The 20258-nt window shown below is 48.2% G+C and overlaps 1 protein-coding gene across 1 annotated transcript in view; it reads left to right on the forward strand.

The window, feature by feature from the left end:
* The window catches only part of WFS1 (wolframin ER transmembrane glycoprotein), an 86504-nt gene extending 80761 nt beyond the window's left edge, over positions 1-5743 (forward strand). The window contains exon 8 of the mRNA XM_029063158.2: positions 3116-5743. Within this exon, the coding sequence (XP_028918991.1) occupies positions 3116-4933 (1818 nt within the window). The 3' untranslated portion in view covers positions 4934-5743. The remainder of the gene's footprint in view (positions 1-3115) is intronic.
* Positions 5744-20258: the final 14515 nt, after the last annotated feature.

The following is a 20258-nucleotide window of genomic DNA, read 5'->3' on the forward strand; positions in this document are numbered from 1 at the left end:
AAGGGCTTAGGATTTAGTGGGGGGAGGCAGTGAGGATCAGCGTGGCCTAGGGGATAGAGCCCGGGCCGGAGTCGGAAAGTCATGGGTTCTCATCTCGGCTCCTCCACTTGTCTGCTCTGTGACCTTGAGCAAGTCACTTCCCTCATCATCTGTAAAATGGGGATTAGGACTGAGCCATATGTGGGACAGGGACTTTGTCCAACCCGATTATCTTGTGTCTACCCCAGCGCTTAGAACAGTGCTCTGCACATAGTAAGCGCTTAACAAATACCAACATTATTATTATTATAATTATTATTGTTATTACATTCAGATAAATTACAGATAGGGGAAGCATCATGGTGTAGTGGATAGAGCACGGGCCTGGGAGTCAGAAGCCCTAATCCCGGCTCTACCACTTGTCTGCTGTGTGGCCTGGGGCAAGTCACTTCACTTCTCTGGGCCTCAGTGTCCTCATCTGTAAAATGGGGATTAAGACTGGGAGCCTCATGAAGGACAGGGACTGTGTCCAACTAACCCAATTCGCTTATATACACCCCACTGCTTAGTACAGTGCCTGGTACATGGTAAGCACTTAACCACAGTTATTTTCATTATAAATGTATAAAGTTGCTCGTGTGGGTGCTGAGGAGGAGAGAGGGGGAATGAGCACGCGTGGGTGCATAGATGATACAGTGGGGTAGAAAAAGCGGGGGAAATCTCTTAATCCTAATAATAATAATTGTCGAATATGTGAAAGTACTTATTGTGTGCCAGGCACTGTACTGTATACAAGCAAATTGGGTTGGATACGTTCCTGTCCCATTCGGGCTCACAGTCTTCATCCCCATTTTACAGATGAGAGAAGTGAAGTGACCTGCCCAAGGTCTCACGGCAGACAAGTGGCAGAGCCGGAATTAGAACCCAGGTCCTTCTGACTCCCAGGCCCGTGTTCTACCCACTAGGCACGCTGTTTCTCTCATCCTGCATTTAACAAGCTCGTTTAGGAACGGGTTCAAACCATTGCAGAAAATTAAATCAAGTAGAAGGGCCTGTTTCCATTTCACTAATCATCCCTGCCAATAATGATGATATGAATCATAATAGGATAATAAAAATAATGGCATTTGTTAAATGCTTCCTATGCCCCAAGTTTTATACGAGGCACTGGGGAAGATATAATGCGCTCATATCAGACGCACTTCCTCTCCCACCTTATTTCTATGAATGTCTGTCTCCCCCTTTGGCCCGTAAACTCACTGTGGGCAGAGAATGTGTCTGTCTATTGTTATTTCGTACTCTACCAAGCGCTTAGTACAGTGCTTTGCACACAGTGAATGCTCAGTAAATAGGATTGACTGGGACTCACAGCACTTTACCGTCTGCTGCACCCAGTATTTATTCATTCATTCAATAGTATTTATTGAGCGCTTACTATGTGCAGAGCACTGTACTAAGTGCTTGAAATGTACAATTCAGCAACAGATAGAGACAGTCCCTGACCAGTGACGGACTCACAGTCTAATCGGGGGAGACAGACAGATAAAAACAAGACAACATAATCACAATAAATAGAATCAAGGATGTTAGTAGACGGTCAAACCAACAATGATGTTTATAGATTTTATGGATAGCGATGAGCCCACGATTATTATTGAAGTACGAATTTTTATTCATCACTGCAGGCAAGAATGGAATGAGAGTAAACGAAAAGCAGAGCTATCACCTCCTTATGAGGTGACCCATCTCAGACACCACTAAAACCATAGATACGTTTGAATCCTTGGGAAGCAGCCTGGCCCGGGTGTCGGGCCCCGGGATCAAATTCCGGCTCTGCCACTCCCCTGCTGTGTGATCATGGACAAATCACTGAACTTCTCTGTGCTTCAGTTCCTTCATCTGCAAGCTGGGGATTCAACACGTGCTTTCCCTCATACTTAAACTGTGAGCCCCATCTGGGACCTGATTCCCTGGTATCCAACCCAACGCTTAGTACAGTGCCTGGCATATAGTAAGGGCTTAACAAATACCACAATTATTATTGTGACTACTTTGTATCAGGGGATTTCTTTCTAGCTCCCTGTGGACAGGGACCATGTCTACCAACTCTGTTATAGTGCATTCCTCCTAAGCGCTTAGCACAGTGCTCTGCACACAGTAAGCTCTCAATAAGTACGATCCATTGACGGATAGGTTTGGGAGGCCAGGCAGTGAGCTGGGACTGGCAAATAATTCAGGTACCATCACATTTTTAAAAACTTTCTAGAAAAGAGTACTTCACGCGTTCATTCAATTATTAGAAGCAGCGTGGCTCAGTGGAAAGAGCCCGGGCTTGGGAGTCAGAGGTCATGGGTTTGATTTCCGGCTCTGCCACTTGTCGGCTGTGTGACTGTGGGCAAGTCACTTAACTTCTCTGGGCCTCAGTTCCCTCATCTGTAAAATGGGGATTAAGACTGTGAGCCCCACGTGGGACAACGTGATTCCCCTATGTCTACCCCAGCACTTAGAACAGTGCTCGGCACATAGTAAGCGCTTAACAAATACCAACATTATTATTATTAAGGGATTGGGAGAAGAGGAGAGGAGGGGTTAGTCAGAGAAGTCTTCTTGGAGGAGATGGGCCTTCGATACGGCTTTGAAGCGGGGAGAGTAATTACTCTCTTTCTTACTCTCTCACACTCCCACAGCCCTCAGTACAATCCTCTGCTCCCAGACAGGGCTGAATAAATCCCACAGATCGATGGCCAGAAAAATCCCCTCGGCTCAGCCCATCTCCCCCAAAGCCAGTCGATCCTTCCGGAGGCCAGAGGGGAAGAGGTTCCCCCGAGCGACTGCTGACCAGAACGTCCCATCCGCTTGCCTCGTTTTCGGTGTCGCTCGTCAGAAGGTCACGGGTTCTAATCCCGGCTCCTCCGCTCGTCTCCCGGGTGGCCCCGGGAGAGTCACTACACTTCCCTGGGACGGGGTTCCCTCATCTGTCCAAAGGGGATTAAGACGGTGAGCCCCGCGTGGGACGGGGACTGGGTCCCACCCGCTCAGCTCGTATCCGCCCCCCCGCGCTCAGAACAGTGTCCGGCACGCGGTCGGCGCCTGACGGACACCGTCGTTATCCTGATCCATCCCCGTCATTCCCCAGGTGGTGAAATTCCCCCTCCACGCCATCATGGAGATCAAAGAGTACCTGATCGAGATGGCGTCGAAGGCCGGCATGCACTGGCTGTCCACCATCGTCCCGACCCACCACATCAACGCGCTCCTCTTCTTCTTCGTCATCAGCAACCTGACGGTGGAGTTCTTCGCCTTCTTCATCCCGCTGGTCATCTTCTACCTGTCCTTCGTCTCCATGGTGATCTGCACCCTGAAGGTCTTCCAAGACAGCAAGGCCTGGGAGAACTTCCGCACCCTGACGGACCTGCTGCTCCGCTTCGAGCCCAACCTGGACGTGGAGCAGGCCGAGGTGAACTTCGGCTGGAACCACCTGGAGCCCTACGTCTACTTCCTGCTCTCGGTGGCCTTCGTCATCTTCTCCTTCCCCGTGGCCAGCAAAGAGTGCATCCCCTGCTCCGAGCTGGCCGTGGTGTCGCTCTTCTTCACGGCGACGAGCTACATGAGCCTGAGCACCTGCGCCGAGCCCTTCACCCGCCGGGCCCTGCTGACCGAGGTGGCGGCCGGGGCCCTGTCGCTCCTGCCCCACGTGCCGCTCTCCCTGGGCCCCCTGGCCCTCCTGGGCCAGACCTTCTGGACCGTCCCCGTGGGCTCGTTGGTGGTCCTGAACGTGAGCGTCCCCTGCCTCCTGTTCGTCTACCTGTTCTACCTCCTCTTTAGGATGGCCCGGCTGAGGAACTTCCAGGGCACCTACTGCTACCTGGTCCCCTACTTGGTGTGCTTCATGTGGTGCGAGCTGTCGGTGGTCATCCTGCGCGAATCCAGCGGGCTGGGCCTCGTCCGCGCCACCGTCGGCTACTTCCTCTTCCTGTTCGCCCTCCCGGTCCTGGCGGTGGGCCTGGCGCTGATGGGCGCCGTCCAGCTGGCCAAGTGGTTCGCCTCGCTGGAGCTGGCCAAGATGGTGGCCACGGCGGGCCTCTGCGCGGTCCCCCTGCTGGCCCGCCGCTGGACGAGGGCCAGCCTCTCCCCGGCCGGGGTCGTCCGCTCCCTGAGCAGGAGCTCGGTGGTGAAGCTCATCCTGGTCTGGCTCACGGCCGTCGTGGCCTTCTGCTGGTTCTACGTCTACCGCTCGGAGGGGATGAAGGTCTACAACTCGACGCTCAGCTGGCAGCAGTACGGCTTCCTCTGCGGGCCCCGGGCCTGGAAGGAGACCAACATGGCCCGCACCCAGATCCTCTGCAGCCACCTGGAGGGCCACCGGGTCACGTGGACGGGCCGCTTCAAGTACGTCCGGGTCACGGACATCGACAACAGCGCCGAGGCGGCCATCAACGTGCTGCCCTTCTTCCTCGGCGACTGGCTGCGCTGCCTGTATGGGGAGCCCTACCCGGCCTGCGACCCGGCCCGCGACCCGGCCCACAACCCGGCCCCGCGGGAGGAGGACCTGTGCCGCCTCAAGGCCCTCGCCAAGCACCGCTGCCACATGAAGCGGTTCGACCGCTACAAGTTCGAGATCACGGTGGGCATGCCCTACGGGGCCGCCGGCAAGACCCCGGAGGAGGACGACATCACCAAGGACGTGGTGCTCCGGGCCAGCCACGAGTTCAAGGACGTGCTCCTGCACCTGAGGCAGGGGAGCGTGATCGAGTTCAGCACCATCCTGGAGGGCCGGCTGGGCAGCAAGTGGCCGGTCTTCGAACTCAAGGCCATCGGCTGCCTCAACTGCATGGCCAAGCTCATCCCCTCCGGGCGCCACGTGAAGATCGAACACGACTGGAGGAGCACCGTCCACACCGCCCTCAAGTTCGCCTTCGATTTCTTCTTCTTCCCCTTCCTGGCCGTGGCCTGAGCCCCTGCTCCGGCCCCGGGGGTCCGTGCCGTGGGAGGGGCGGGGGGCGGGTGTCCCGGTCGCCCCGTCGATGTCGGTACCCCCGGGCCCTCCTCCCCCCCCGCCCGCCCCCGCCTCCCAGTAAGCAAAATGTTCGTGAATCCTGGGGTGTCGGCTATGCTTGACCTCGATACGCGGGCCCCGACGCCCTTCCTCAAACCGGGTCGTTGCATGCTCCCCGTCTTTCCGTCTGAAACCCGGTGTTCGCCTTGGAACGGGCCCGAGTGGATCCCTTAAGAGCGCTGGCCCCGCGCGGAGCCCGCGTCCCCCCGCCAAAACGGTCCGCGCCCGGTGTTGGATCGGAGCCGGCACCGTCTCGAGGCTTTCGGTCGACGTTTGACCGCTCCTGCCTCCGCGTCGGGCCTCCCCCCGGAGCGGGCACCGAGCACGGGCGCCGGCCGGAGTCCCGAAAGGATTTGAAGGGATCTCAGACTTAGGACACGGACCAGAGGTTCCAGTGGGAAGTCACCCAGAGCGGGATTCAGAACGTGACAAGAGGGGGGATTTCCACCAGGCCGGTATCGACCCCCCACGGAGTAGGAATCCAGAGGAAATCGGGCCGAGTCCGCGGGGAGCGGCCGGGGGAGATGGCGGACGATTCGTGACCTGCAACGGACGGGGTTTATGCGCCGACGAGAGCTGGCCCATGTTTCAGTACACCAAAACGGAAAACGCATTACCGCATCGAGTAGTTCAAATGAAACCCTCGTGGTTATGTCTGTATTATTTATTCAGTTGTAATTGTTCACTTGAATACAAGTGTGATGCCTAGCCCCTAGTGTCGGGTCTCTTTTTCACAAACGGCGTCCCGAGAGGTGTTTGGTTTTTTCTAATCGCGTCTGAAAATCTTTCTCCACCCCTCAGAATGGAGATGAAGACTATGAGCTCCACGTGGGAGACAGACTGTCCAACCTGATTAGCTTATAACTACCCCAGTGCTTAGGACAGTGCCCGGCACATAGTGAGCGTTCAACACATAGCATTTCAAAACCATAAAATTGTGTCACAAATGGCTCATTAGCCCAAGCAGTGGCCTTCTCCATATAAGTTACCTCACAACCGCCTCACTTTTTCTAATATTGTCTCTGGGGTTTGGCGTGAGTCGATCCATTTCCCCTTACCGGACCTTAACCTTTTCTATCTTACCGATCCTTGGCACATCTGTTTTGAACACGAGAGTTCTTTAACTTGATTCATCAAGACACCCCTGGGCTTTATCTGAATAGGCTCCGACAGTTCGGTTTTAAAAATAGCCATCTAATCATAGCTCTCTCGGATTATTTTTGCCTCCTTAGATCTTCGCGTAATCTATTAATAGGTTTTGGCGTGAAGAGGGGCTTTATCTGCACTAGGAAACCTCTCAGCCTGGATCTGGCCTTTTATGCTTTGTGTCAGAGGGCGCTCGAGGCTGAATTAAAATCACCGAGTCACAAAAGCGTTCTAACTTAACCCCCTTTATCTGGGTTGAGCTCAAACACCAAATCCCCGGTATTTCCCCTCCTGTACCCAAGCTGCCTCCCGCCGGCCCGGTTCCGACAGTCGAAGGTATTCATCAAGCAGTTACTACGTGCCCGACGCAGTACTCAACTCAGGTGGAACACAGTCACAGTCTTTAACCGCTCACTCTCCAATGGCTTCTTCCCCTCTGCTTTCAAACATGCCCAAGTCTCCCCCATCCTAAAAAAACCCTCTCTCGACCCCACTTCCCCTTCTAGTTACCGCCCTATCTCCCTACTAACCTTCCTTTCCAAGATCCTAGAACGAGTCGTCTACACTCGCTGCTTAGAATTCCTTAACTCCCATTCTCTCCCAGACCCCCTCCGATCTGGCTTCCGTCCCCTCCACTCTACCGAGACCGCTCTCTCTAAGGTCACCCGTGACCTCCTTCTTGCCAAATCCAATGGCTCCTACTCCATTCTGATCCTCCTCGACCTCTCAGCTGCCTTTGACACCGTCGACCATCCCCCCCTCCTCCACACCTTATCTCACCTTGGCATCACGGACTCCGTCCTCTCCCGGTTCTCCTCTCATCTCTCTGGCCGGTCATTCTCGCTCTCCTTCGCGGGCTCCTCCTCCCCCTCCCATCCTCTAACTGTTGTGGTTCCTCAAGGGTCAGTTCTCGGCCCTCTTCTGTTCTCCATATACCCTCACTCGGTGAACTCATCCGCTCTCACGGCTTCAACTATCATCTCTACGCAGATGACACGCAGATCTACATCTCTGCCCCTGTCCTCTCCCCCTCCCTTCGGGCTCGTATCTCCTCCTGCCTCCAAGACGTCTCCACCTGGATGTCTGCCCGCCACCTAAAACTCAACATGGCCAAAACTGAGCTCCTCATCTTCTCTCCCAAGCCCGGTCCTCTCCCTGACTTCACTATCACCATGGACGGTACGACCATCCTTCCTGTCTCTCAGGCCCGCGACCTCGGTGTCATCTTTGACTCGTCTCTCTCATTCACCCCACACATCCGATCCGTCACCGAGACCTACCGGTCTCACCTTTACAATATCGCCAAGATTCGCCCTTTCCTCTCCACCCAAACGGCTACCTTACTGCTACGGGCACTCATAATATCCAGCTAGATTACTGTGTCAGCCTTCTCTCCGATCTCCCTCCTCTCTCTCCCCGCTCCAGTCTATTCTTCACTCCGCCGCCCGGCTCGTCTTCCCGCAGAAATGCTCTGGGCCTGTCACTCCCCTTCTTATAAACCTCCAGTGGTTGCCTATCGACCTCCGCACAAAAGAAAAACTTCTCACTCTAGGCTTTGAGGCTGTCCATCCCCTTGCCCCTTCCTACCTCTCCTCCCTTCTCTCTTTCTACCGCCCACCCCGCACGCTCCGCTCCTCCGCCGCCCACCTCCTCACCGTCCCCCATTCTCGCCTGTCCCGCCGTCGACCCCCGGGCCACGTCCTCCCGCGGTCCCGGAACGCCCTCCCTCCTCACCTCTGCCAAACTGCTTCTCTTCCCCTCTTCAAAACCCTACTTAAAGCTCACCTCCTCTAAGAGGCCTTCCCACACTGAGCTCCCCTTTTCCCTCTGCTCCCTCTACCCACCCCTTCCCCTCTCGGCAGCTAAACCCTCTTCTCCCCCCTTTCCCTCTCCTCCTCCCCCTCTCCTGTCCCCTCCCCTCAGCACTGTACTCGTCTGCTCGACTGTATATATCTTCATTACCCTATTCATTTTGTTACTGAGATGTACATCACCCTGACTCTATTTATTTGCTATCGTTTTAATGAGATGCTCTTCCCCTCGATTCTATTTATTGCCATTGTTCTTGTCTGACCGTCTCCCCCGATTAGACTGTAAGCCCGTCACTGGGCAGGGACTGTCTCTGTTGCCGATTTGTACATTCCAAGCGCTTAGTATAGTGCTCTGCACATAGTAAGCGCTCAATAAATACTATTGAATGAATGAATGAACAGTCCTTATCCCACATGGGGCTCACAGTCTAAGGCAGAGGGTGTAGGATTTAAGAATCCCCATTTTACAGATGGGGAAAACAGAGGCCCGGAGAAGCAAAGTTGCCCAGGCAACAAGTGGCGGAGCAGGATTAGAACCCAGGCCCTCTGATTCCCAAGCCCATCATCTTCAGAATCCCAGGCTCATGCTCTATCCACTAGGTCATACTGCCATTAGAAGCAGCATGGCTTAGTGGAAAGAGCACGGGCTTGGGAGTCGGAGGAGGTGAGTTCTAATCCCAGCTCCGCCACGTGTCTTCTATGTGACCTTGGGCAAGCCACTTAACATCTCTGAGCCTCAGTTACCTCATCTGTAAAGTGGGGATTAAGACTGTGAGCCCCATGTGGGACAACCTGATTATCTTGTGTCTACCCCAGAGTTTAGAACAGTGCTGGGCACATAGTCAGTGCTTAACAAGTACCATAATTATTATTATTATCATTTCCTACCACAACCCTGCATGCTCAACTTGCTCCTCTAATGCCACTGGGCACCTCAATCTCGCCTATCCACCACCACCCCTTGCCTGATTCTCCCTCTGGCCTGGAACTCCTTCTCTCTTTGTATCTGACAGACCACCACTCTCCCCACCTTCACAGCCTTATTTAAAGCACACCTCCTCTGAGAGGCCTTCCCTGATGAAGCCCTCATTTCCCCTACTCCCTCTTCCTTCTGTGACACCTGAGCGCTTGAATCCGTGCTCTTTAACACTAGCTATTTACCCCATCCTCTCCTTCCCAGCAGCTATGTATGTATCCGTAATTTACATCAATGTCTCTCTCCCCCCATACACTGAAAACTCCTTACATTGTCTCCCAACGTCTACCAGCTCTGTTACATTGTCCTCTTCCAAGCGACTAGTCAAGTCCTCTACATGTAGCGCTCAATAAATACCACCGACTGATGGACAGACATCTCGATTCTTTGCAAATAATGCATGCAAGCTTCATGCTGTTCTACAAACACATAGCCAGATTGAAAGTATGTGAAGAAACCAGTCTTACCTCTTCATTTTCCACTTTCAGACCAGAAGAATAAAGCTAAGGGCTACGAATAATCGTTAGTCATTCAATCCGTCTGCACATCGTCCAGCCCAAACCTATCATTCGATGATGAATTCTACCTTGATGTGAATTTATAAGTCTTTATTCATTGACACGTGGCCAGGACATGATCCCGTAGTCCAGATAATTACCTGCAAATCACATGGGGATAAATAGGTAAGCTCAGTTTAGATTACATCGGCGCTTTTGGCAATTTTGTCATGTGATTTGGACTCGCCTTCCTTTCTTTAAAATAAACTGCGTAACTAACGCGATACGAGTTTCCACATTGTACAACGTAAGCGACGGTCCTCCCCGATAAGTGCCAAAGTTGGCTTGGACGGGAATGAGACACATAATTCATTTTGTTGTCAGCTTTTGGAGAGCTGACGACAGAAATCAAAACAGTCGATATTAGAAAGTTCTCCAAATAAATACATTTTCAGATAGCCTTTTATACTAGTCATGCTGTGGAACCTAGAGAGCTTTTTAGAGACCAGAAAGTGGGAGTTAGAAATGTGCAGGTATTTTTCCACTCTGATCAAAATGAAAAATCTGCAGACATCAGTAATAGCAGAAGGTTGACATATGGTGGAGATGAGAAGAGATTCTTGAGTTAACAATAGCTGAGAGCAGAGAAGATTCCGTTCTGTTGCCGAAACATTTTTGCACCATGTATTTAAGAATTTCAGCACGTGTTTTTTATCCTCCGCTCAGTTGTGCTATGGTGATATTGGACAAGATTCAATTCCTAAGGAGGGTTTCTTTTCCAACAAGTGATCACACCACCGCTTTGCCTCTGCAGATAATTTGTTCTAAGACAAAACTTTTTTTGTTTTTTTCATTTTTGGCAATCTGATTTTGGTTTTCCCCTCTGGTTGGGATGTCTCACTGCCAACAGCTCAGGATAAATTGGTTCCAGATAAAGCTTATCCAAACTTGTTCACAAAAGAAAAGAATTGCAGATGTTTGATTTTTTTTAACTAAAAAAAAATTAGTGCTCTCTCTATACATAGACACAAACACACACACGCACAGACTGTGTCCAACCTGATTAGCTTGTATCTACCCCAGTGCTTAGTACAGTGCCTGGCATATAGTAAGCGCTTAACAGATGCCATACAGAAATAACTTCCAGAGAAGCTGAAGTGTGGAATTTGAAATGCGGTCACTCGGTTAATTTCAGTATCGGCTTCTCTCTTTCACATGAGTTATGCCAGCTTTGGTAGATGATGAACTGACGTGTATATCACTTACTTTGGTGCCCAAGATCACACGGCACTTAAATGGCAGAGCTGGGATTTGAACCCAGGTCCTCTGACTCCCAGGTCTCTGCTCTTTTCACGAGCCCACAGTGTTTCCTACAGTCGGTCAAACAATGGTACGATGGAGACGGTAAGGATAATAATTGATCTATTTTCTGAGCTTTTGCTATGGACCAAATCCTGTATTGGGTCGGGTCAGATACAAGATAGATTGAATACAGACCCTGGCTCTCACGGTCCAAGTAGGAGGTAGGAGCGGCGTGGCCTAAAGGATAGAGCAGGAGGTAGGGAGTCAGAAGGACCTGGGTTCTAATCCCAGCTTTGCTGCTTGTCTGCTGTGTGACCCTGGGCACATCGCTTCCCTTCTCTGGGCCGCAGTTACCTCATCTGTAAAATGGGGATTAGAACTGTGAGTTTTTTGCAGGACAGGGACTTTGTCCAACCTGTTTAGCTGATCTATCCCAGCACATAGCACAGTGCCTGGCACCTAGTAAGCGCTTAACAATTACCATTAAAAAAAAAAAGAACAGGTATCGAATCCCCATTTTAGAGATGAGGAAACTCAGATATTGGGAAGTTTAGCCCAAGTTCATGCAACAGGCAAGTGGCAGGGTGAGGATTAGAACCCAGGTCTCCTGTCCGCCTGTCCAGTGCTATTTCCGCCAGACCACGCCACGCAATGAACATGTGTGATTTTGGAAAGAGAACTGGGAAAAAAAAAAACAACAGGAAGCAATTTCTGGCCCGTCTGGAACATGAGGTCCCTTTCTCTACCCGGACCCCAAGGCTTCTCTGGGGGCTTTTCTGAAGGGAGTGAAATAATAATAATTGTGGTATTTGTTATGCAGTTAAATCTTTAATTTGACCCAGGAAGGTAAAAAATGGATCGATTCTAAGTTTGTTATGGGCAGGGAACATGTCTGCCAATTCTGTTGTATTGTACTCTTCCAAGACCTTAGTACAGTGCTCTGCACATAGTAAGCACTCAATAAATATCATCGATTGATTGACTGATTGATTCCGGGCTTCCTATGAGCTACCTTCGTGGGTAGATAAAGGCTAATCAAATCAAACATACTGCTTTCCCCTCAGGGGACTCACAACCTAAGCCCAAGGGAGAATCATGTATCTTCTCCCCATTTTAATAATAATGATAATAATAATAATAATAATAATAATAATAATAATGGTATTTGTTAACCATATACTATGTGCCAAGCACTAAGCCCTGGAATAGATACAGTGTCATCAGGTTGTCCCACGTGGGACTAACAGTCTTAATCCCCATTTTACAGATGAGGTATCTGAGGCATAGAGAAGCTAAGTGACTTGCCCAAGGTCACACAGCAGACAAGTGGTGGAGGCGGAATTAGAACCCATGACCTCTGACTCTTTCCACTAAAACATGCCAATTTTACAGGTGGGGAAACCGAGGCCCGGAGAGGTGAAGTGACTTGCCCAAGGTCACACAGCAGGCAGAGCCTCGATTAGAACCCAGGTCCTCTAACTCCCAGTCCTGTATTCTTTCCACCAGATCACGCCACTTGATATCAGCTTATTGAACCAGATCGCTCCCCTAAATCTTTCCACTCTTCATTTTCTCTCGCTTACAACAAACCAGATGGCAGGAGTTCACGCCATCCGCCCTTCCTGCCTCCACATCACCTTTCTGGAAAGTACTATTCTGGGACCCGCCGCATCCCAGAATTTAGCGGAATCATTTTCAAGTTCTCATCCTGGCGGCTTGTCGGGGTGTTGGGTGGTCTGAAAGCAGAGCTCCGGAGAGCTCTCCTGTGCTCAAAGAAAAGCCTAAGTAATGATAATCGGGATATTTTTTAAGCGCTTACTCTGCGTCGGGTATTGTACTAAGCTCTGGGATAGATACAAGCCAATCAGGGTGGACCCAGTCCCTGCCCCACATGGGGCTCCCACATTTAATCCCCATTTGACAGATGAGGGAACCGAGAAGTGAAACAACTTGCCCAAGGTCATGCAGCAAGCAAATGGTGGAGTGCGAATTAAAACCCAGGGCCTCTGACTCCCAGGCCCATGCTCTTTCCTTTAGGTCACACTGATCCTCAATAATATAAAAGAATTAAAATAATTATAAATATAACATGTAAATAACATAAGTGAATAAAAATAAATAATAATGATAAAACAGAATGCTTCCTCTAAGAGGACCTACCTGATTCCAGATACATGCGAGCAGAGAAATTGGTCTTTTAAACCACAGCTTTTGCACTTAATAAATAATAATAATGGTATTTGTTATATGCTCTACTATGTGCCAAGCACTGTTCTAAGCACTGGGGTAGATACAGGTAATCAGAGTGTCCCACGTGGGGCTTACTGTCTTAATCCTCATTTTACAGATGAGGTAAATGAGACACAGACAAGTGAAGTGACTCGACCAAAGTCACACAGCTGACAAGTGGCAGAGTCGGCATTAGAACCCATGACCTCTGACTCCCAAGCCCGGGCTCTTTCCACTAAGCCATGCTGCTTCTCTCGAATTCCTGCCTCTCAATATACAGTCCCTCCTGCTGGGATGACTTGGGCCTTTGCTCATTCCAAGAGATGACAATATTTTTCGTTCATTCAATCGTATATATTGAGTGCTTACTCTGTGCAGAGCACTGGACTATGCGCTTGGAAAGTACAATTTGAGAACAAAGAGAGACCACCCCTGCCCACGACGGGCTCACCGTCTAGAAGGGGGAAGACAGACAGCAAAACAAGTAAACAGGTATCAGTAGCATCAATATAAAGAAATAGAATTATAGATTTCTATACACATCAAAATAAGTCAACAGGCATTAATATAAATAAATAGATTTATGGCTGTGTACATAAATACACAAGTGTTGTGGGACAGGGAGGGGGAGGTAGAGCAAAGGGAGGGAGTCGGGCTGATGGGCGGGAGGGAGCTGAGGGAAAGGGGGGGCCTAATCTGGGATATTTTTCCATCCCTTCCATCAGATGGCACTCCAAGCCTGCACTGAAGTCTCTTCCCTTTCTCCAAGTCCTCAGGCCAGAGATTCAGAAGAACAAGAAAGCAAAATAATAATAATAATAATGATAAGGTATTTGTTAAGCGCTTCCTATGTGCCGAGCACTGTTCTAAGACAGTCCCAAATCAGAGTACTTTAAAATGTCCACACAAGCGATTGCAAGATGGCACTATCTCTCTGGGCTCTCAACAAATTTGACTGTATGGACCAAACAATCTGACCCACTAGTTTGGCTGAGAGCCCACCTCCTCCAGGAGGCCTTCCCAGACTGAACCCTTCCTTTCCCTCTGCTCCTCCTCCTCTCCCCATTGCCCCGACTCCCTCCCTCTACTCTTCCCCCTTCCCCTCTTCACAGCACTTGGGTATATTTGTATATATTATTTACTACTCTATTTTGTTAATCATGTGTATATATCTATGATTCCTTTCATCTTGATGATAGTGACCCCAGACTACTCGTTTTGTTATGTTTTGCTGTCTTTCTCCCCTGTTTAGACTTTGAGCCCATTGTTGGGCAGAGATTGTCTCTATCTGTTGCTGAATTGTACATTCTAAGCGCTTAGTACAGTGCTCTGCACAGAGTAAGCACTCAATAGGTGCGATTGAATGAATGAATTTGTTGAGTTCTTACAATATGCCTAACACCAAACTAAACTCTGGGATAGATACAAGATCATTAGGTGGGACACTATCCCTGACCCAGATGGAGCTCATAGTCTAAGAAGGAATAATAGTAATGTTGGAATTTGTTAAGCGCTTACTATGTGCAGAGTGCTGTTCTAAGCGCTGGGGTAGATACAGGGTAATGAGGTTGTCCCACGTGAGGCTCACAGTCTTCATCCCCATTTTACAGATGAGGTAACTGAGGCCCAGAGAAATTAAGTGCCTTGCCCACAGTCACACAGCTGACAAGCGGCGGAGTCAGGATTCGAACCCATGACCTCTGATTCCCAAGCCCGTGCTCTTTCCACTGAGCCATGCTGCTTCCCATAAAGGGGAATAGGTATTGATTTTTCCCTTTTATAGATGAGGAAACTGAGGATCAGAGAAGGGAAGCGACTTGCCCAAGGTCACACAGCAGAAAGTTGGACCCAGGATTAGAACCTAGGACCTCTGACTCCCAGGCCCATACTATTTCCACTGTCAGACTGCTTCTGAAAGGATATGGGATGGAACATGGGCAAAATTGACTGTAGGAATGATAATGATAATAATGATAACTATCGTATTTGTCAAACACTTTTCATAACGAAATAACCATGGCCCACAGGGGGCTCAAAGTCTTGGTACGAGGGAGAACGGTTTGATTTAGTGGAATGGGCCTGGCTTAAGAGCCAGAGGTCATGGGTTCTAATCCCAGATCCACCACTTCTCAGCTGTGTGACTTTGGGCAAGTCACTTCACTTCCCTGTGCCTCAGTTACCTCATCTGTAAAATGGAAATGAAAACTGGGAGCAACACGTGGAACAACCTGATTACCCTGTATCTTCCCCGGTGCTTAGAACAGTGCTTGGCACACAGTAAGTGCTTCACAGATACCATCATTATTATTATCATTATTAAGAGGTATCGACTCCCCATCATGCAAATGAGATAGTGGAGACACAGACAAGTGAAGTGACGTACCCAAGGTCGCACAGCAGGTAAGTAGTGGAGATGGAATGAGAAGCCAGGTCCTCTAACTCCCAGACCCATGCTCTTTCCACTAGGCATACCGCTTCCCATCACGCAACTTCACCAGGTCAGGCTAATTAAATTAATCAGTGCTTTCAGGAATTAAACCCCAAAACGTCAGGCTGACTCAAATAGAAATCAGGCCACAGGCAAGGAGGAGTCGGTCATCAAAAGAGAAGTCCACCTGACATGATACTTGTTCGGGTTTCAGTTATATTTACAAGAGGGAAAAGCGGAGGAGATTTTGTGGCCCAAAAGACCTTTTCTACTCCTCCCTGCAGGGCTCGCAATTATATATTTCTATCATGAGGGACTCGAGATTTGAAAGAATCGGGACAGAATTGACATTCGGTGGAACCCAGTAATTACTGAGCAATTACTGTGTGCTGAGCACTGCACTTAGCATTTAGGAGATTACATTATAACACTAGACACATTCCCTGCCCACGATGAGTTTACAATCTAGAGGGTGAGACGGACATTAATATCAATGAATTACAGATACGGACATAAAACAAAATACTCGAACTCAAACCGGACAGTATTCCACATCCGTTCACTTTTACCCCTGATCAAAATCCTAGCAAAGTTTGAAAATTCTGTGGGTTACACATTATGGGGAAGAAAAGCGTGTGGAGTTGATGGGCATGAGAGAGAAATGGAGCCAGTGGAAAGAGGTAGGGAAACGTAAAGACCCACCTGGAAACCAGAGGCCAGGTTTCCCCAACTCAGCATCCAGCGCCTGGATCTGAGCTTATTGGAGAGAGGGAGGGAAAGATGTTGTAATAATAATAATAATAATAATAATAAAAATAACGATGGTATTTGTTAAGCACTTACTTTGTGCCAAGCACTGTTCTAAGCGCTGAGGGGGATACAAGATGATCAGGTTGGCCCACATGGGGCTCACAGTCTTAATCCCCATATTACAGATGAGGTAACTGAGGCACAGAGAAGGTAAGTGGCTTGCCCAAAGTCACACAGCTGACCAGTGGCGGTATCTCGATTAGAACCCATGACCTCTGACTCCCAAGTCTGTGCTCTTTCCACTGTACTTCCCATACTTTAATTGATCAACCGTCTATCTATCCAACCAACTATATCTCTCTATCCCTCCATCTCTCTAACAAACTTTCTATCTGTTTCTCTCTGTATCTATATATGTATCTGTCTGTTTAACAATTGATCTCTCCAACAATCTATCTTTAATGGAAAGAGCACGGGCTTGGGAGTCAAAAGACGTGGGTTCTAATCCCACCTCCGCCACTTGTCTGCTGTGTGACTTTGGGCAGGCCACTTAACTTCCCTGTGCCTCAGTTCCTCGTGGCTCAGTGGAAAGAGCACGGACTTTGGAGTCACAGGTCATGGGTTCGAATCCTGGCTCGGCCACTTGTCAGCTGTGTGACTTTGGGCAAGTCACTTAACTTCTCGGTGCCTCAGTTTCCTGATCTGTAAAATGGGGATTAAGACTGTGAGCCCCACGTGGGACAACCTGATTCCCTTGTGTCTACCCCAATGCTTAGAACAGTGCTCGGCACATAGTAAGCGCTTAACAAATACCAACGTTCTTATTATTATTATGGGGATGAACACTGTGAGCCCCATGTGGAATAACCTGATGACAAATATCACTATTATTATTTTTAGATAGATTGCTAGATGGATGGATAGATATATATAGATCATTGGAAATATAGACTGATACATACATAGGTACATAGGTGAGTAGAAAGATAGCGATATCGATCTATTGAGATAGACAGATTCATTCATTCATTCAATAGTATTTATTGAGCACTTACTATGTGCAGAGCACTGTACTAAGCGCTTGGAATATATACATAGATACATAGAGAAATAGAAAGATTGTTAGAGAGAAGGATAGATAGATGGATGGATATATATAGATCAATCATTGTTGCCGATTGTATATTCCAAGCACTTAGTACAATGCTCTGCATATAGTTAGCGCTCAATAAATATGATTGAATATATAGATAGATAGGTGGACAGGTACATAGATAAATAGAAAGATTGGGAGATTGATAGATAACTAGATAAAAACTAGATAACTGGATAAACTAGATAACTAGACAGAGAACTAGACAGATAGAAAGATAGATTATTAGAGAGATGGATGGATAGATCAATCATTGGATAGACCGACAGATACATACAAAGATAGATTGTTAGAGAGGCCAATCGATATATAGATAGATAGATAGATAGATAGATAGATAGATAGATAGATAGATATAGATAATAGTAATAATTTTGGGATTTGTTAAGCTCTTACTCTGTGCCAAGCACTGTACTAAGCACTAGGGTGGATACAAGCAAATCGAGTTGGACACAGTCCCTGTCCCACGAGGGGCTCACAGTCTCAACAGATGAAGTAATTGAGGTCCTGAGAAGTAAAGTGACTTGCCTAAGGTCACAGAGTTGACAAGCGGCAGAGCCGGGATTAGAATCTACATCCTCTGACTCCCAGGCCGAGGCTCTATCCACTATGCCAAGCTGCTTCTCCAACCATCCATCTATGTAACAATCCATCTATCTAATAATCCATCTCTGTAACAATCTATCTATCCAAAAAGCAGTTCCCCTTATTTCCGCCCCTCTGCTAGGAGCGGAACAGAAAACGTATATCAACAACAGAGAATTTGCTGCCATTTATTCTGGCCTTTCTCATGTATTTTAGAAGTTGCCTGACTCAAAGATGTGAAACATGGGAAGCACTCTAAGGTTTCTCTTTTCCTTTTCCTTCTCCTCCTCCTCCTCCCTTCCGTCTTTTCCACCCTTCCTCCTTTATCAGTGGTATTTACTGAGTGCTTGCAGTAAATACCGCTTAAGAGAGTGCAATGCAGCAGTTGGTGGACATATTTTCTGCCCATGAGCTTACAGTCTGCAGTCTATTTATCAGTTGATCAATCAATCAGAAGTATAATGGAATCAGTATTCATTCATTCATTCAATCATATTTATTAAGTGCTTACTATGTGCAGAGCACTTAGTGCTTGGGAAAGCACAATAGAGCAATAAACAGTGACATTACCTGCTCACAATGAGCTCACAGTCTAGGGGGAGGGAGACAGATATCAATACAAATAAATTAAATGACGGATATGTACGTAAATGCTGCAGAGTTGGGGAGGGGAGAGCAAAAGGAGTAAGTCAGGGAAATGCAGAAGGGAGTGAGAGATGAGGAAAAGTGGGACTTAGTCAGGGAAGGCCTCTTGGAGGAGATGGGCCTTCAATAAGGCTTTGAATGGGGAGGAATCAGCCCTTGAAGAGTTTACAAATACTAAAATAAATTGCAAGTAGAGAGGAAGAAGTATGAAGGTATGTACATATATTCTACAGGAGGTGAGTACTGAAGTACTTTGGTGATGTTTAAATACAGCTGAGAGAGTTGGGGAAATAGAAGTTGAGAAATTAATCAAGGCATCACTCCTGGGGGGGATGGGATTTCAGAAGGTTTTAAAATATGGGAAGAGAAGCGGTCTGCTGCTTAGTGAACAGCATAGCCTAGTGAAAAGAGCATGGACCTGGGAGTCAGAGGACCTGGGTTCTAATCCCCATTCTGCCACTTACCTGCTGTGTGACCCTGCACAAGTCTTTTCACATCTCTGTGCTTCAATTCCCTCAGGCTCAATGGGGATTCAATCCCTGTTCTCCCTCCTACTTAGCCTTTGAACCCCATGTGGGACCTGATTATCATTCAATAGTATTTATTGAGCGCTTACTATGTGCAGAGCACTGTACTAAGCACTTGGAATGTACAAATCGGTAACAGATATCTCGTATCTACCCCTAGATATCTGTATCTAGTAGTATCTTACTATTCATTCATTCATTCATTCAATCGTGTTTATTGAGCACTGTGTGCAGAGCACTGTACCGAGCGCTTGGAAAGTACAATTCAGCAACAAATAGAAACAATCCTTACCCAACAATGGGCTTAAAGTCTTGAAGGAGGGAGACAGACAACAAAACAATAGACAGGCATCAATAGCATCAATATAAACAAATAAAATTATAGGTATATGTATGTCATTAATAAAATAAAAATATGCCCATATACACAAGTGCTGTGGGTTGGGGAGGGGATTAGAGCAGAGGGGGGCGATGGGGAGGGGAGGAGGAGAGGAAAAAGGAGAGGAAAAAAATCTTCACAACAGCTCTAGAATCCGCCCCTTCCTCTGTATCAAAATTGTTACCTCACTGATCTAAGGGCTTATCATATCCCACCGTGACTTCTAGATCAGCCTCCTCACGGGTCTCCCTTCCTCCTATCTTTCCCTTCTCCAAACAATGCTTCAATCTGCTGCCCAGGTCACTTTTCTACAATACTTGTCTGTTCACATCTTCCCACTCCTCAAAAACATCCAGTGGTTTCCCATCCAATCAATAAATCAATGCTATGTATTGAGCACTTATTGTCTGTACTAAGTACTTGGGAGATTACAACCTGATAGAATTATTTTTTTTCCTCAACGATATTTGTTAAGTGCTATGTGCCAGGTACCATTCTAAGTAGTGGGGCAGAAACAAGATAATCAGGTTGGAGCCAATCCCTGTCGCACATGGATTTCACAGCCTAAGTGTCTCCCCTCTTCTGTGACCCATTTTTGGGTAGGGATTGTCTCTATTTGTAGCTGAATTGTACTTTCCAAGCGCTTAGTACAGTTCTCTGCACACAGTAGGCGCTCAATAAATACGATTGAATGAATGAATGGATGAATGAATGAATAGGAGGGACTAGGATCTAATACCCATTTTGCAGATGAGGAAAGTACAGAGAAGTTACATGACTTGCCCAAGGTCATAC

The sequence above is a fragment of the Ornithorhynchus anatinus genome, chromosome 4 (assembly GCF_004115215.2).
Source record: "Ornithorhynchus anatinus isolate Pmale09 chromosome 4, mOrnAna1.pri.v4, whole genome shotgun sequence".
Classification (NCBI taxonomy): Eukaryota; Metazoa; Chordata; class Mammalia; order Monotremata; family Ornithorhynchidae; genus Ornithorhynchus; species Ornithorhynchus anatinus.